Source organism: Molothrus aeneus, chromosome 5 (genome assembly GCF_037042795.1).
Source record: "Molothrus aeneus isolate 106 chromosome 5, BPBGC_Maene_1.0, whole genome shotgun sequence".
NCBI lineage: Eukaryota > Metazoa > Chordata > Aves > Passeriformes > Icteridae > Molothrus > Molothrus aeneus.
Genome location: NC_089650.1, coordinates 18,684,409 through 18,701,049, shown reverse-complemented (window position 1 = coordinate 18,701,049; position 16,641 = coordinate 18,684,409). Strand labels below are relative to the sequence as shown.

The 16,641-nt window shown below is 41.3% G+C and overlaps 1 protein-coding gene across 1 annotated transcript in view; it reads left to right on the top strand.

Moving 5' to 3' along the window:
• Window positions 1-16,641, top strand: part of MYH9 (myosin heavy chain 9) — a 70,251-nt gene that overhangs the window by 39,006 nt on the left and 14,604 nt on the right. Inside the window, exons 9-22 of the mRNA XM_066549558.1 lie at window positions 228-371; window positions 3,263-3,358; window positions 4,447-4,565; window positions 5,666-5,818; window positions 7,008-7,181; window positions 7,951-8,124; window positions 8,689-8,803; window positions 11,162-11,355; window positions 11,689-11,810; window positions 12,176-12,245; window positions 13,203-13,363; window positions 14,101-14,209; window positions 15,197-15,328; window positions 15,959-16,165. Coding sequence (XP_066405655.1) covers window positions 228-371; window positions 3,263-3,358; window positions 4,447-4,565; window positions 5,666-5,818; window positions 7,008-7,181; window positions 7,951-8,124; window positions 8,689-8,803; window positions 11,162-11,355; window positions 11,689-11,810; window positions 12,176-12,245; window positions 13,203-13,363; window positions 14,101-14,209; window positions 15,197-15,328; window positions 15,959-16,165 — 1,970 coding nt within the window. The remainder of the gene's footprint in view (window positions 1-227; window positions 372-3,262; window positions 3,359-4,446; window positions 4,566-5,665; window positions 5,819-7,007; window positions 7,182-7,950; window positions 8,125-8,688; window positions 8,804-11,161; window positions 11,356-11,688; window positions 11,811-12,175; window positions 12,246-13,202; window positions 13,364-14,100; window positions 14,210-15,196; window positions 15,329-15,958; window positions 16,166-16,641) is intronic.

The window sequence follows — 16,641 nt, the reverse complement described above, 5'->3', positions numbered from 1 at the left end:
TGCTTTGGTGGAGTAGGCCAGAGGAAGGAATAGCAAGAAATAACACAGAAAAACTCTGTGTTTATCTAAAATATATTAAATGTTCAGCCTGAAGTAAAACTGGGCTTAATCCTAGATTCATCCAGGAGCTGGTAGTGTATGCAAATCAGAAATTTGATATTGGTGGTAGCTTGTTGTCTGTTTAAAAGAAAAATCCATAGCAACTTCTTTCTCAATTCTTTCCTAAGATGATCTGCTGCTGGAGCCTTACAACAAATACCGCTTCCTTTCCAATGGGCATGTTACCATCCCGGGCCAGCAGGACAAGGACATGTTTCAGGAGACCATGGAGGCAATGAAGATCATGGGCATCCCAGATGAAGAGCAGATAGGTATGAATATGCAAGGAATGAAAAAGGGAACAGGCTGTGTCTCGAGATTTTTTTGTTCTGGTGTTCTTTTTTTTGTTTTGGTTTGATTTCTTAGCTTTTTGTTTAGAGATTTTGTTGGTTTTGTTTTGCTTGTGTCTGTTCCTGCTCCCCCTGCCCCGAGTGAACAGTGTGCAAGTAACAAAATTCAGTGGCTTTGGAGTGACCCACCTCAGGATCTACCAGCACAGTTTCAGGTTATACAGTTAACTCCAGAACAAGCAGCTAATAAAAACATGCTTCTGCTTGCTGTTTTTGTTCCCAATCTGAGGCTTGTATACTCAGTTTGTGAAAAACACATTAAAGATACAAGAATCCCCTCATTCTCTTATGCAATGCATGGCTTGTGTGCTCCCCCTATCCCTTAGCAGTGGCTCTAAAGTATCTGATCCAACCACTTCTGGATTAGTCCTTTGAGAACGGGCTGGTCACAGTGCCTTTCTTTCCAGCTTAACACTGAACTGCTGATCAGAAATTAATATTGTCTGATTCTGGGAGCACAGTAGCATGACAGTGAGAACAGAAATGCACACAGCCAGCACAAAGCACAGTGATACACATTCACCAGAGCTCTGTGCTCGCTCATTCATGATCTGCCCCACTGGTGGGAAATCAGTGTTCTGCAAAGTGTCACCTTCAAAATGTGTATGGTCTTCTAAAGCTAGGACTGTTACTCTCTACATTGAAGCAAGCAAGCATCTGTTGTGGTTTGACATCACCTCCTCTGCTGGAGGCTGCAGCTCTTATGGCTCTAGGGAACATTTATTTACCTGTGCCTTCTGCTGTTTACAGTCCAGCTGTTAAAATCTGTGCTGTTATTGACACTTTAATACATTTCTTGATATCCTGAATTATCTGAGACTGAAACTTCTGTATGGAGGTGAAGAGAAATTTGTCAAAACCAAAAAAAGGAAATGGTAGCCTAATTCATTGTCAGGGTGTCCTGCTATGCTCAGTGTTTCGAGTTGTTTTTAATGTATGCTCTAGGGTATGTCTTTGCTGTCATGTAGATGAGTTACTGGTTTCAGGCACTACAGCAAAAATAGCTTTAATGTTTTACACTTGCTGAGGAGCCAGTGCCCTTTTGCCAAGATCCAGCCTAACCCTCCCCTGACAAAGCTTCATGCCATTCCCTTGGATCCTGTCATTGGTCACCAGATAGACAGGTGCCTTGCCCTCCACTTCCCCTTCTGAGGAAGCTGTAGGATGCTGTGAAGTCCCCTCCTCAGTCTCCTCTTCTCCTGGCTGAACAACCAAGTGACCTCAGTCACTTCTCCTGTGACTTTCTCTTGGCTCATTGCCATCTTCATAGCCATCCTTTGGACAGTCCCTAATAGCTTTATATCTTTCCAATATTGTAGTACCCAAAACTGCACCCAGGACCTGAGGTGAGGCTACACCAGTGCAGAGCAGAGTGGGACAATCACAAACATATATTTCTTTTCTGTTGCTCCTAATGTAGCATATAATGGAGCCTTTGTTCACTCTCATCCTCAAAAGGATGTTTTCTTAAAACAAATATTTTTGTGATAGTGTTGTGGTTTAACTGCAGTTGGCAACTAAGCCCTACATGGCTGCTCACTCACTCCTGCCCAGTAGTATGGAAGAGATAATTGAGATCGTAAAAGTGAGTAAACTCATGGATCAAGATAAAGACAGTTTAACAGGTATAGCAAAAGCTGCACATGCAAGTGAAGCAAAGCAAGATGAGGAATTCATTCACCACTTCCCATGGGCAGGCAGGTGTTCAACCACACCCAGGAAGGCAGGGCTCCATCACACGGTGACTTGAGAAGACAAACATTATCACTCCTAACATCCTCCCCTTCCTTCTTTTCTGAGCTTTATATGCTGAGCATGATGCCATGTGGTATGGAATATCCTTTGGGTAGGTTGGGGTCAGCTGTCCTAGCTGTGTCCTTTCCCATCTTCTTGTGCACCCCCAGCCTCCTCCTGTTATGAACACTTGTTTCCAGCACAAATCCAGAGCACAGCCTCATAACAGCTACTGTGAAGAAAATTAATTCTACCCCAGCCAAAATCAGTATAAACAAGTAGAAATTGGGGGGACCAAAAATACCTTTATTAGAAGATCCCCTTCAAGTGACTGGCAGTTTACTTTGCTCAAGGCAACTGGAAGCTATTATGCAATGAGCTTTGATATGTGGTGAAAATTGAATTGACACCATCTTCCCTGTCTTGGCATCTGATAGTTTGGCTTTTTTGACATGCATCACTTGAAGAGTATGAATGTGTCATTAGCAATGGGGTGGGGTGCTTCAGCATATAATTAGTAATAGTTATGGTACAGGCACTTTCGCCCACATCCTGCTGCCTTCTGTACTTTATAATGCATGTCTGTAAGGACTGCAGATCTTGGTCAGGGAACTGAAAGTGTTACAGGGTTAAGGAAACAAAATCTTTAATTGAGATGCACTCTTAACTGTCTCTTTCCTTTGTTTAGCAGTAACTGTTGAGGAAAATTGAGTATGAATTCATTGCATGAGTTTTTATCCTGAAGCAGAGAAAAAAGTGTTTTATTAAAAAATACAGTTGTTGTAGGTAGCACTTTACCCTCAGTCCTGTCTCTCACTATTTTATAGAGATGTTGAGAATAGGTAAATTTCTAGGCTGTGTAGTCTTGCATAGGAATGACAAGGCAAGTTCTTTGTCCTGAATGGGAGTAATTTAGACGAGTAGCTGTGGTGTTTTTTCCTAAATTTTGGAAGGATTTTTGGGATGCTGAGATGGGCCTCTTTACCATGTTAGGAAAGGTAACTGGGCGATATGGATAACTGGGTCACATTTTGGTGATGTCTGACACTAAGCTGTTATTATTATTACTATTTTAAAAGGTCTGCTGAAGGTTATCTCAGGTGTTCTTCAACTTGGCAACATAGTCTTCAAGAAGGAGCGTAACACAGACCAAGCCTCTATGCCAGACAATACAGGTAACCAATCCCCTGCCCCACACCATAGAAAAGTGCAGCAAAAAAGCCTCCAGGAAGTTCTTGCAAGGGGGAGAATGTATTGCAGTATGTATGGAATGCTGGAGCCCTGTTTTTCCACAGGGTGAATTATTTGTCAGAGGAGCTGGCGTGCCCCATACAAATACACAAAGTGTTCTGCCAGGCGTGTGTTTGCAGCCACCCATGGGCAGGAATGTGACAGTGTTCCTGTGGCGGGGCTAGGCAGGAAGTACACACCATGAACAGATGAAAAGGATTACTCTACTGAATATGTGGAGTGTGTGTTTTAAACGAGCTACAGTATTTGCTCCCTCAAACCTGTATTATCAGATTTTAAGGAATGTTCTTTGCTGCCTTTGTAGGTAGTCTGGTAACTGTAAGAGTAAGGTGGTGGATAGTTTTATGGTGGGTATAAAAGCATGTGTGCATATTTTAATTGCACTGCCCATTGTTGAATGTGTAAATAGTGCCATGCTTCATGTGATAGAAGACTATTTGTTGGAAGACTTAACTCTTAGACCTTCATCGTTGATGTACTGCAGAGTGCAAATGTTGCTAATTTATCACTAAAGGACTTTTTTTTTTTTGGCTGTTATTATTTAAAATATGCTCTAAATGCCATTTTAAGGAGGAGAATAAACTCTTTGGGTTTTGGATCTTGAATCTGAAATACGGAGCTGTCTCCAAGACTAATCAGTAGATGAAGACAGAACAATTAGCTTGATTAAGAATCCATTATCTGATGTATTTTTAGATTGATTACAGACAATGACCTTTCTAAAGCTTCTGTGTAACAATTTAGTTGTATGAGGCTGTTACTTCAAATATATTCTAGTGGCTTCTGGAGAAACTCAGTAAACTGTTGTATGGGTTGCAAGAGGGTTTTTTTAGAGTGTTTTTTTGGTTAGGAAGGTATTTTGTCTCAGTAACCTGTTCTTCATTTAATGTTTTTTGTAAGCTGTTTCCTGACTTTTCTAAAGACAGTTGTCAGAATGTTTTTCTTTTTCTCTTTCTTTCTGTGAGAAAAACAAAGTAATATGAATCTTTTTGTTTCCTCTTACCATCTTTAGCTGCTCAGAAGGTGTCTCACCTTTTGGGTATCAACGTGACAGATTTCACTAGAGGTATCCTGACTCCTCGCATCAAAGTTGGACGAGATTATGTCCAGAAAGCTCAGACCAAAGAACAGGTAGGCATTCTCAAAAAATGAATGAGACCACTATGGTCTCTAATCTTACTGCTGCACTGCTAATGAATGTATCAAAGGTTTCTGTAGTGTTTACTAACCATCTTTATGGTTGCAATGTATGGAAAGCACACTTGAATGTTGTACCTTAATATATTGCTTCTAACATAATATATTGCTTGTTCATGTAATTTGTATAAAGATGGAATTCACCCTGTCCCTTAGCAATTTTTCTCTTAAAAAAAGAAGAAAGAAAACACAAATCCCTTAATTTTGGTGACCGGCTGTCCCTGGGGAGTTATTTTCAATGTGGTATGCAAGGGTGACATTTTCAAGTTGGTGCAATTCAGAAAGCACTATTTTTGAGTGGGTCAGCTACTAAGATAGAAGAATTTGCTGCTCACCCTTGAAATTTATTGGAAATTTTGTAACAGTCTTGACTGGTTGTGCTGTAAATGAAACCTGACCTAGGAGCTCATGGCCTGCTTGAATGGAGCAAACCCCTGTGCTTACTCATTGCCTGGCTTCTTTATGACCACAGCATTATCCTCTAAATAAGGAAACATGGCTCTGTAACGTGGAAGGGATTGGTAAGAGATTGAAGTCTGGAAAAAGTCAGAGGTTGCCTTTCCATGCTGCTTGTTCCTTTTGATGTGTAATTTCTTACTACGTGTAGTATTTGTGTCAAGCAAAGGTAGGGTAGTGGCAGGGAGGGATTGGGCTTCATAAATCCAAAGTTACAAAAGAATTTAAGTTCGTTTCCTTGGGCCTATGAAATACTCCATGTTACTACAGTCTTTGGGAGTGACTGGTCATAGTTTTTCTTTCTTTAATACCAGCTCTTGTTTCCTCCAGCAGGTAGGATCCTGAAATTTGGTTTTGACACACTAATTTAGAGACAAATTTTTTGCTCTTATATATTGACTATCACTATGCCATCTACTTTTCATTTGGAATAAACTGAAATAAGCCTTGTTCAGTGAATTTCCTGGTGGAGAGAAAATGTCAGACTACAGTTGTGCTGCTAGATCCTGAAGCAGTGTAATCTGTGCCTTTCTTTGGTTTATAATGCAGCTTTTGATGTTGATGTGTTTGCTGTTTAGGCTGATTTTGCCATTGAAGCACTGGCCAAAGCCACTTATGAGCGGATGTTCCGGTGGCTGGTTATGCGCATCAACAAGGCTTTGGACAAGACCAAGAGACAGGGTGCTTCCTTCATTGGAATCCTTGACATTGCTGGCTTTGAGATTTTTGAGGTAAGGAGATGTCAGGTCCTTGCACTCAGCACAGTTTAATATGGAGCAAAGACCGCAGAAGGAAATAGTTTTACAACTGGAAAATAACACACTCTTGATAAGGATGTGAAGCCCACAAAAAGGGGAATCAACATCAAGTCTCATTCAAGATAAGTGTAGGAGAGGAAGAACTGAAGGAAAGTTGAGCGAGAGATGGGAGAGAGGGAAAATGTGAGCTCTTTCTCTAGATGACGGTGAACTGTTAGGCCAAACGGTTATGGGATTCTATTAAATAATTTTAGGATGTGGTTTGCATTATAATCTGAAGCAGCCACAGACTGCCATCAAAAAAGAAGTATCCTACCATTACCCCAGCAAGGCAGCTCCTGTCAACAACCTGTGTTATGTTACACTGGGTCTAACTCATGAACACCTGCAAAATTAATTGGACCATTTATTAATGAAATAGAAAACTGAGACACAGAAAAGTTGGCGTTGGTTTTGTTTGTTGGTTGGATTTTGGGGGGTATTTTTTTTCCTTCTCCCGCTTATTGGTATACCTTTGGCTTCACAGTTGCTGGATCTCATGTAAAGAAGAGGAGAAGAAATAACATAGTTAGGAATTATTAAATAGGGAGGAATTAGAACAGGACCACTTTCTTTAGAAGCCGCATTATGATTTGTGTGGTCAAACGTAAAAATACACTGTGGGTTATTAACCTTGTCCTTACCGTTCCAAAAGAAATCTGGAAATTTTATAGAAATTTCTTTCACTTTCCTTGCTCTGATTTTTATATGAGGATTAAAAAGGGACTTTCCAGTCCACACACTTTTAGGAATTTGTCTTCAGGCTTCTGTTGCTGCTTCTTCCTATGAAGAGGACTTGCTGGCTCTGCATTTGTGAGAAAACCAGAGTCCTTTCTTGTCCTGGGTTAAATAGTTGCAGTAACTCTTCTGCTGTTTACAACTAAACATTCTTTTGCAAAGTCTGAGAACCAGTGTGTATGAACTTCCCTAGGGATTGCAGCAGTGTGCAGTGGCACGTGACAGAACAGGCAGTTCATATCCAAAGGAATTATTGACAGTGGACTGTCTGCCCCACTCTAGCTTAGATTCCTGAACCACAGATGTGATCTTTTGTGCTAATAGGATGCTACGTGTGTCTTCACAAGCAATTGCTCAAACATCTTTCTGCTTTTTTCTTCATTAGCTGAACTCCTTTGAGCAGCTGTGTATTAACTACACGAATGAAAAGTTGCAGCAGCTCTTTAACCACACCATGTTCATTCTGGAGCAAGAGGAGTACCAGAGGGAGGGCATAGAGTGGAATTTCATTGACTTTGGCCTGGACCTGCAGCCCTGCATTGACCTCATAGAGAAGCCGGTAAGTTTGTTGTTTTACTGTCCAGCAGGAAATGGCTGCACTCATTTTGTCATTGAGGACATCATCTCTGGCCCTCTAGCTTTTGTTATCCTCTGCTGGCACTGTAATATGATTAGAAGCAGGAGTAAACAGTTTCTTCTTTGTATGAAAGTGTGTCACCAAAAAGGCTGTTAGTGTCAGTTCTGTAGGAAACACTGCATGAAAATGGATCTAATTGGTCTCTTTTCCCTCTCACTGTATTGTCCTCACTTGTGTAGGTCTGCATGGTGCTAGATGTATGTGCAGCTTGCCATAAGTAGTGTGAACTTCCTTACTTAACTACAGGTGTGATGAGAAGCTGTGAACTCTGTTGCTTTCATTTTGCTCTAATGAAACTTAAGAATTTACAAATTTCATAGTAGATGTTCCAATAGTAAGGACTAGTTTGTGAAACTTTCTGCTATGGCCTTTTGCATTTAGACACCTGAATATATTTAGAGAACCGTATAATAATATTTCTTCTAATAAAAAATATCTTTTCCAAAAAAAACAACCTAGACAAATGTCACAGAAGAGACTTTTTCATAAAAATGGTCAGAATTCAGATGAGGATATTGAAGAACTATTAACAATTTATATTACAATGGAAATAGTTTAACTGATATCACACAAGAGGTGAATGTGATGTGGATCAGGCTTAGTTCTTTTTTTCCTCCTCTAGCCACCTAAAGGTGTTAATTATCGTTGTAGTCATGTAGTTAATGATGTTTTGATGTTTCCCTTCTTTAAGGCCGGGCCTCCTGGTATACTGGCTCTGCTGGATGAAGAGTGCTGGTTCCCAAAAGCAACAGACAAAAGCTTTGTGGAAAAAGTTGTTCAAGAACAAGGCACCCACCCCAAATTTCAAAAGCCAAAACAGCTGAAAGACAAAGCTGACTTCTGTATCATACACTATGCTGGCAAGGTAAAGAATTAATAACTAAAATGTGAAGGTTGGAATGATTAATTCATAAACATTACTTCTTAGAAATGGCTACTTACCAAAATAGTTGCTTATGAGAAACCATCAGAAGATTTCATGAAAGTGTTCCATTGCAGAGGAGCTCACAGGGTCTAAGGAGGCCTAACTTGCCTGTGATTTTATCTATATTTGTAGTTCGACATATCAGACTGACAGCAATTTAAATTTGTTCTGTGTGACTTGGTGAGACTGGAGGTACTGCTCAGAGGAATCCTGCATCAAGACTTCATCACCAAAAATGCTGATGCAGCTGTTTTTTGTGTGACACTTTGGATAGTACAAACTGGCATTGCAAATCCATTCCCTTTAGTAACAGAACATGCAGCTTTTTGTAAGGGCTGGAAATTTGTAGGTGTGCTTACTTAGATGGTAAATCCAGGAATGGTTAGGTAATCTGTTGTTGTGCAAACCTTGGTGATACTTTCCTAGACTGTGCCAGATGATGTTGGATACTGGGCTGCAGAAAATAGCTCATCCCAATCTTCTTGATGTGTTTATCTTCTCCAGGTGGATTACAAGGCAGACGAATGGCTGATGAAGAACATGGATCCACTGAACGATAACATCGCCACTCTTCTGCACCAGTCGTCGGATAAGTTTGTGTCTGAGCTGTGGAAAGATGGTATGTAATTAAACTGCATTTCATTTGTTTGCTCTTTTTTTGTGTGAAAAACTTGGGCATCAAAAGCCTGTGATGAGCTGTTTTGCTTTTTTCCCCTGAAGACTAAGCCACCGAGATGAGCATTATCTGGAACATCCTTTGCTTAGATCATGGTATTTTATTAAAAGTTGACTGTAACTCAAGAGAAAGGTTCATTTGCAACAACTTCTGTTAAACTTGCTGCATATATAGCAATTCTGTCTCAAAGTGAGGAATACTGGGATAAAATATGAATGCACCATTATGAGCCAGCAGCTTGTATAGCTGCAACACTCAAGATCTGAAGTGGAACCTGTTTTCAATCCTGCAACTAAGCGTGCCCTTTCTGCAGTGTTGTTCAGTATTTTACTCTATCTTCTCTGGGTTTTATCTGGTTTTGAGTCTTACTGTTACTGTCACTTTCTGTGGTAGGTTTTCTTTGACGTCTCTGTCTGTTGCAGAGATGCAGAAGGTTCAGAGAGCCTATTTCTATCAACACTTTCCTATTCTTCATCTAGAACCAGGTGACTGAGAAACCCAGCTGTCGTGTCATGTGTGTGATGCATCCTAGAGCCATGCAAGAAATGCTTCCGTTAACTTCTCTTTGTCCCTTTGTCATACCTGCCTGTCTTTCTTGTTCATTTCCTCTGCTTTGTGCTAGTAGCTCCTCATGGACTTTGAAACAAAAGTAAAACTCACCTTGAGAGTGGATACAAAAATACAGACACATTCAGGTGCTTAAAGTTGCTCTTGCACAACTTGAGTAGGAACAAATCCCTGTCGACTGTTTGAACGTAGAGCTAGCTCAGCTGAGTTTCTTGCAAGATATGGAAGGAAGATCTCTGAGGCTGCATAGAAACTGAATTCCAGTTTGGCATTCGTTTTAGTACTGGGATTTCACTTCAGCAGCTGATAATTTAAAAGAGGGTTTGGCAAAGGGACTCGTCCTGGATGAAAAATGGCCATCAGCAAGTTGTGCCTAACTAGGCCTTTGCTGTGTGAGACTACTTTTGGGCTTGAAATGTCAACTGACCACAGCTTATCACTTTCATTTATTGTTCTTAGATGGATCTTCTTTTGAAGTGACTCTTCTTTTCTCTATCCTGAAGTACATTGCAGGGCTCAAGATTAAGAGTATTGGCACAGCCACAGTCTGGGATGCACTTCTGTGGACTTCCCTGTGATGTCGTCTAGTAACAGCCTTCTTTTCTTTCTGATAAGGCAACCTTGACCCTATTCCAACAGCTGCTCTAGAAGTGAACAGTTTTTAGCTAATATTAGCTGTAAATGAGAATACTCTTTCTAGCTTATTCTTTTGTAGGGTGTCTCTTAGCAGCTGTATTTTTTTTTTAATCAGAAGACAGTTGAGCATAAGCTGGTGTATTTTCTGAAGTGAAGATTAGGAGTCTGAGTGTAGACATCAGCCAACCATTAAAGGTGGTGAAGAGTAGCTTGAAGCCCTTAATAAAAGTGTATTGGAAGTGTGGAAATTTCTAGTGATACAGTTGGTTTTTGCTGGATGGGTGAATTTCTATCTCTATGTAGAAAAGCAGTGTGAAAAAGTAAAACTTCAGTTTCTTCTTGCCCCTGCTACTATCTAGCTGACTAGCTAGATTTAGCTGACTTCTATTGAGGAAAAAAAAAAATCTGTGGTGTCCATTCATCAAGGTGATGGTTTCATCAATGCTTGGATGTCACTGTGGCATAGTGGAGAAACTTTGGGCAGGGAGTTCTGACTTTCTCCTAGTGCTGTTGTTCATGTCTGTGTCACGGAATACTTGTACTCCAAAAACACCTCAAGCAGTGGTATCCTGAGGTTTGGGTTTTGTTATGCCTTTTACTGTGCTTGTTCAGTTTACAAGTAGATATGACTTTTATGATCATTGGTTATGACAGTCCTGCCTGTAATGCAAGAGTGAAGCTGGGCTTTTTCTCTATCTGTGGCCCCTCCTGGATCAGAGTTAACTAACAGTTGACTCTGCTGGGCTAGCAGCTAGAGCTCTTGTTGTTTTCCATTCTAAGCTAAACAAGTAGAAGCATCTGAAACTCACTTCTAGATTGCTCTTCCAGTGCTGCCATCCAGGGCATCAGTAGAATGTGTTTGGGATTAAGTTTGACTCCATCACTCAAACTTCCTGTAGTGAGCTGATGCGTTCTTTTCCTTCCTGCTCCTATCCCTGCACAAATTTTGTACAGGAGTGGACATCTGTGTAGAGATGAAGCAAAAAGGATCCTGCAGCTCCTCTCATTTATCCTGTTCTACCCAGATGTTCTTTGTATGTCCCAATGCTTCCTTTGTTTGTGGGAGGATTTTAATGCTCTTTCCTGTGCTCTCTCTAGTGGACCGTATTGTTGGGCTGGATCAGGTAGCTGGTATGTCAGATACAGCACTGCCAGGGGCCTTTAAAACCAGGAAGGGAATGTTCCGGACAGTGGGACAGCTCTACAAAGAACAACTGGCTAAGCTGATGGCTACCTTGAGGAACACCAACCCCAACTTCGTCCGTTGCATTATCCCCAACCATGAGAAAAAGGTAAGACATCTATAACAGCACAGCCCATGCATTCTTACATGGGCTTCCTGGGCATGTGGCTGGGTTGATGGCTTTTGTCAGGTTTTGCAAGAGATCTGGAAGAGGCCCTGTTCTCTCAGGGTATTTTTAAGGTCATCCTAAATAACTGTATGTTTACTAAAATTGTGGGGACTGATCTTTGCAGTTCTTAAGGTGGCATAAAATCTTTCCATTCCTTCTAACTGGAAAAGAGAGAACTGGCTCCTTTACAAGAAAGAGAGGGCGAGAGGCAGGGGGTAAGGCCTTTTTGTAAAAACTTTGTGGTATTCATAAAATATACATTTTCCTCACTAGGCTGGAAAACTGGACCCCCACTTGGTCCTTGACCAGCTTCGCTGTAATGGAGTACTGGAGGGAATCCGTATTTGTCGTCAGGGTTTCCCCAACAGAGTTGTATTCCAGGAATTCAGACAAAGGTGAGCCCTAGAAAAGAATCTGAAGCAGTCTTTGGCCTGACAAAGTTAAGACATAAGTACAAAATTGGAAGTCTTTTATTGCAACTAGATTGAAAAATTGGCAAAGACAACACATCTGTACCTTGGTATGCCCTGGCTGAAAGCCTCTCAAAAGCATTTTTGATTTCTCCAGTAAGGATGTAGTTAAGGTGAGGCATAGAGGACCATGTCCAAAGCTGCTGCTTCATTCTCTGCTGTCTAGAGGTGCAGTGTTTTTTGAAAAACTGTTGACCTCACAATGGCATAGGAATGCATACTGATTTCTTTTGTTTTGTTGTTTTCAAAAACACAGTTGTGTGACTAGTCTGATGCTTTCTCATTTTCAGATATGAAATCTTGACTCCAAACGCGATTCCCAAAGGATTTATGGATGGGAAGCAGGCTTGCGTGCTGATGGTAAAACATCCCAGAAACTCTACTTGAATAGAATAAACTAGATGGCTGTGGTTTAAAAGTTGGAGTTGTGCAGGCTAAAAATAACTTGTACTCACAGACCAAAATTCCAAAGTCAAATGTTTTGTCTGAGAGAAGGGTGCAAAAAACTTCCTCTTGGCTTCATGGATGGAGGCTCTTGTCTGTCATGAGATTCAATAATCCTCGGCAAGAGGTCCTTTCTCTTTCCACAGATGCATACTTTGAGATGCCAGCAGTATTCATAGAATCAAAATGCTCAGAAGCGTTAATGCTATCTTTAGCACAGGCTTAAAGTATGAGCTTCAGTAAACTTTTTGTAATGGCCTGCTGCTGACAAATGCTTTCAGCAAAGGCTCCAATTAGTTTCTGTGGAATTGCCTGCTTCAAAGGGAAAGCTTTGGCTCTAGCTTGATGATTAGGCTTGAATTGAGCTTGGTCATACAGGATTCCCACTTTTCTGTCTTACAGGAGTATAGCTGATTCTTTCTAGCTTAGCTAATATAAGCATTGGCAGCAAATCCTTGAAAGGAAGGTTGGGCTGGGGTGTCTTTTTTGGACAAAGATAGGATTGAGAAAAAGTAAATGGGAAGGATCAACAGATGTGTTTCTTCTAGAAAAGGAAGAGGACTCTCAGGACTAGACATGCATTCCTCACGGCATCCTTGTATTCTGAATACTTTATGTGATACCTCTATTAAATTATGCTTTCAGTCATATTTTCTGTCTCTGATTACCTCCATTTGATGCCATGCTTGGCTGAGCTTCAGCTCCTCTAATTGGGATAGGCCAGGAATTTATTGGGAGTTGGCAACTTTGGTTTCCCTGAGTGGCGCATTGTAGAGAAGGGCTGTCTTAGAGCCATGAGCCACAAATATGTTTTGTGATGTTTCACATGAAACAGTCTTTGCAGGACATGAATTCTTCTCTCTCTCTTTTTAGATCAAAGCATTGGAGCTGGATTCCAACCTTTACAGAATTGGACAGAGTAAAGTGTTTTTCAGAGCTGGAGTCCTTGCTCATCTTGAAGAAGAGAGAGACCTGAAGATCACAGATGTCATTATTGGATTCCAAGCATGTTGCAGAGGCTACCTGGCCAGAAAGTAAGTACAGTGATTTTTGAAGTCATAATCATGTATTTCATCATAAACATGTATTTCTCCCATTCAAGCACAAATTTATCTTCAAAAAAATGAAATAATTGTCTAGAAATTATTTTTTGTCAGAAAGGCGATGATTTATTTATTGTATATAACAGTTGATGGTCTTTTAGGTTTTTCTCATCTCTGTAATGCCAGACTTCTGGCACCTGCAAGAATCTCTGTGTGCTGTATCCCAGAAACTACCTGAGCAGTAAAGCCTGTTTTTCTCTGTAAGAATGCTATGCAGCAGATCAAGTTTTTCACAGAAGTGCTGTGAAGGTGAAAATGGACAAGTCTTAGTATGGTACTGATGCAGGAGGTGTGGGGTTTCTCTTAAGTTATCAGGTAAGGCTGCAATTGGTCCAGTTCTAAGATCAAAAGTAGTACCTGTCAGTTTGGTGGAAAAACACACCTCTGCTTCAGATCTCCCTTCTTGGAAGTGAAGATAGTAAAGCTTTTCAGAGTAGAAGACATGACGGAAATTTTGTTAAAATAGGAAATTGGATTAAGGAAAAAAGAGCCACTCTTATGTGAGCAGAAAAAAAAGATGAAAATCAAGAGAAAGTTCACTGGAAACTGCTGGTTTGTTGGGAGGGAACCTTCTAAAGAAAAAACACAGAAGTATCTAAGAAAAGGCTTGATGGTGTGAATTGTGTGCTGCTCTGGGTTCCTTTGTCTTATTTCCACTTGCTTTGCAGAGCCTTTGCCAAGCGCCAGCAGCAGCTGACAGCTATGAAAGTGCTTCAGAGAAACTGTGCTGCCTATCTGAAACTGCGGAACTGGCAGTGGTGGAGGCTGTTCACCAAGGTAAGAGCTTTCCCTTTGCAATCCCCCTGCCATGAGCTAAGACATCTTCAACTAGATCACTTTGCTCAAGCCCCATCCAACCTGACCTTGAATGTTTTCAGGGATAGGGCATCTGTCCACCACCTCTCTGGGAAACCTGTTCTAGTGTTTCACCACCTTTATTGTAAAAAATTTTTCTTCCTTATATCAAGTCTGAATCTACTCTTTGTTAGCTTAAAACCATTACCTTTTTGTCACAACAAGCCTTCCTAACAAGTTTGGCCCCCTCTGTTTTGTGAACCCCCTTTTAGGTACTGACAGGTGCTCTGAGGTCTCCCTGAAGCCTTCTCTTCTCCAGGCTGAACAGCCCCAACTCTCTCAGCCTGTTTTCATAGCAGAGGTGCTCCAGCCCTCTGATCATTTTTGTGACCCTCTGGACCCACTCAAACAAGTCCATATCTTTCCTGGGCTGAGGACCCCAGACCTGGATGCAGCACTCCAGGTGGGGGCTCACCAGAGAAGAGGGGCAGAATCCTCCTCTGGATTCAGCCCAGACAGTTCTTTGATTGCCAAACACTCCACCCATCAAGTCCGTATCTCTTCATTTTAGAGAGAAAGATCTTGAGGTACCATGCCAAAAACCTTACAGAAGTCCCCTTATATGACATTGACTTACTTATGACTTTCCCCATTGTATGGCAACTTTATTTTCTCACTATTACTACTTAACCCTTGAGGGTCTAGAATTTACTGGACCTTTTCCTGATGCATCCCATCCTGGAGGAGAATAAATGGACTGGCAGAAAGTGTGCTATTGGCAGAGTAGGTGATATCTACTTCTGTATAATTCCCCCAGTGTTCCCCCCCAGCAAAACAGTTGATTGGTCCTTCAAATAAGAAACTTACCTAAAATGTTATTTTAGTCAATGCTTCTCTCAAGTACAAGAGCATTTAGTCATGTTTTTGTTATTCCTTATACACACCTCATTCCCTTGGTTTCCCTTTCAGGTGAAGCCCCTTCTGCAAGTGAGCAGACAGGAGGAGGAGATGATGGCCAAGGAAGAAGAACTAATAAAGGTCAAGGAGAAGCAACTGGCTGCAGAAAATAGACTGAGTGAGATGGAGACTTTCCAGGCCCAGGTGAGTTTTGCAAATGTGATGTGTAAAAATTTTTCTCTCTCTGCCTGTCCAACTGCTTGAGAGCACCTCCTTTGCTTTCTTGGTCTGACGGACAAACTGCAGGATTCCAAATTGCTGGAACATGATTTGGCTGCCTTTTGTTCACTTTCCTTTGCCCTTCTTGCAGCTCATTTCCTGCAACAGGTCTTTTTGTACAGTTACTACCTATTGCCCTTCTGTAGCCATTATAGGAAAAAAAGTCTCCTTTGGCCGAGTGTTGCAGCAAGCTGGTTGAACTCAGTCTTGTCTTTAATGGAATCCTTTTTGTTGGGAACACCGAAGGTGGGAGCAGGGTTGGTTTTTTTCCCATAGAGCTAATAATTATTTGTTACTTTTGTAAGTGGAAATAGACAATTCAAATGGATATGGTCTTGAGAAATTTGTGAACAATTTGTGGTTGCAGCTCCTGATTTGTGAAGGAGAAGACACACTTAAAACCATGTTTTGATAGCTTTTGGTTAACAGCAGGGGACTGCTGCAAGGTTTAAAACTAACTGTGGAACAGAGGAGCACAGAACTTCACTTAACATACATTGCTAAGTGCTTTGGTAAATTGAGCTTGTCTTATTTCTGGCTTTGCATCCAATGTAGCTAATGGCAGAGAAGATGCAGCTGCAGGAACAGTTGCAAGCAGAAACCGAACTGTGTGCTGAAGCTGAGGAGATAAGAGCTCGCCTGACAGCCAAGAAACAAGAGCTGGAGGAGATATGTCATGATCTGGAAGCAAGGGTGGAGGAAGAGGAAGAACGGTGTCAACATCTGCAGGCTGAAAAGAAGAAAATGCAGCAGAACATCCAGGTAATGCCTTAGGAATGCTGTCTCTGTCAGTTAAGAGGATAGCGAGGGTTAGAGTGGTTCTTCTGCCTCAGCTTGGAGGGAAATGAAAGGGAGAAGGGGAGGGAAAGAGGCATGGGAAAATCCATCTGTGGAAACAGCAATAGAACGCAGCAGTTCTGGTGCTGAGCCTGAGGCATTCAGTCAGTCCTCTGGAATGAGCTGTTCCATTCTTGAAGGTGATGGCCACTTCTCAAACAATTAGACAAATCTTTGCTTTGTTTTAGGAATGGTCGTATTCTTTGCAAAATAGCATTGCTTATTCTGCTAGAAAATTTGTTGATTGGCATGCAGTATGTTGCATTAAGTCATGGCAGAGATGTCAGTCTAGGACCTACTGATAATACCTTGAAGGAAGGGTGAAGAAACCTTCCATTCTAGTATTGCCACTGTGCTAGTTCCATGGATTGGTGAGCAGCACTGACAAACACCTTGCTTTT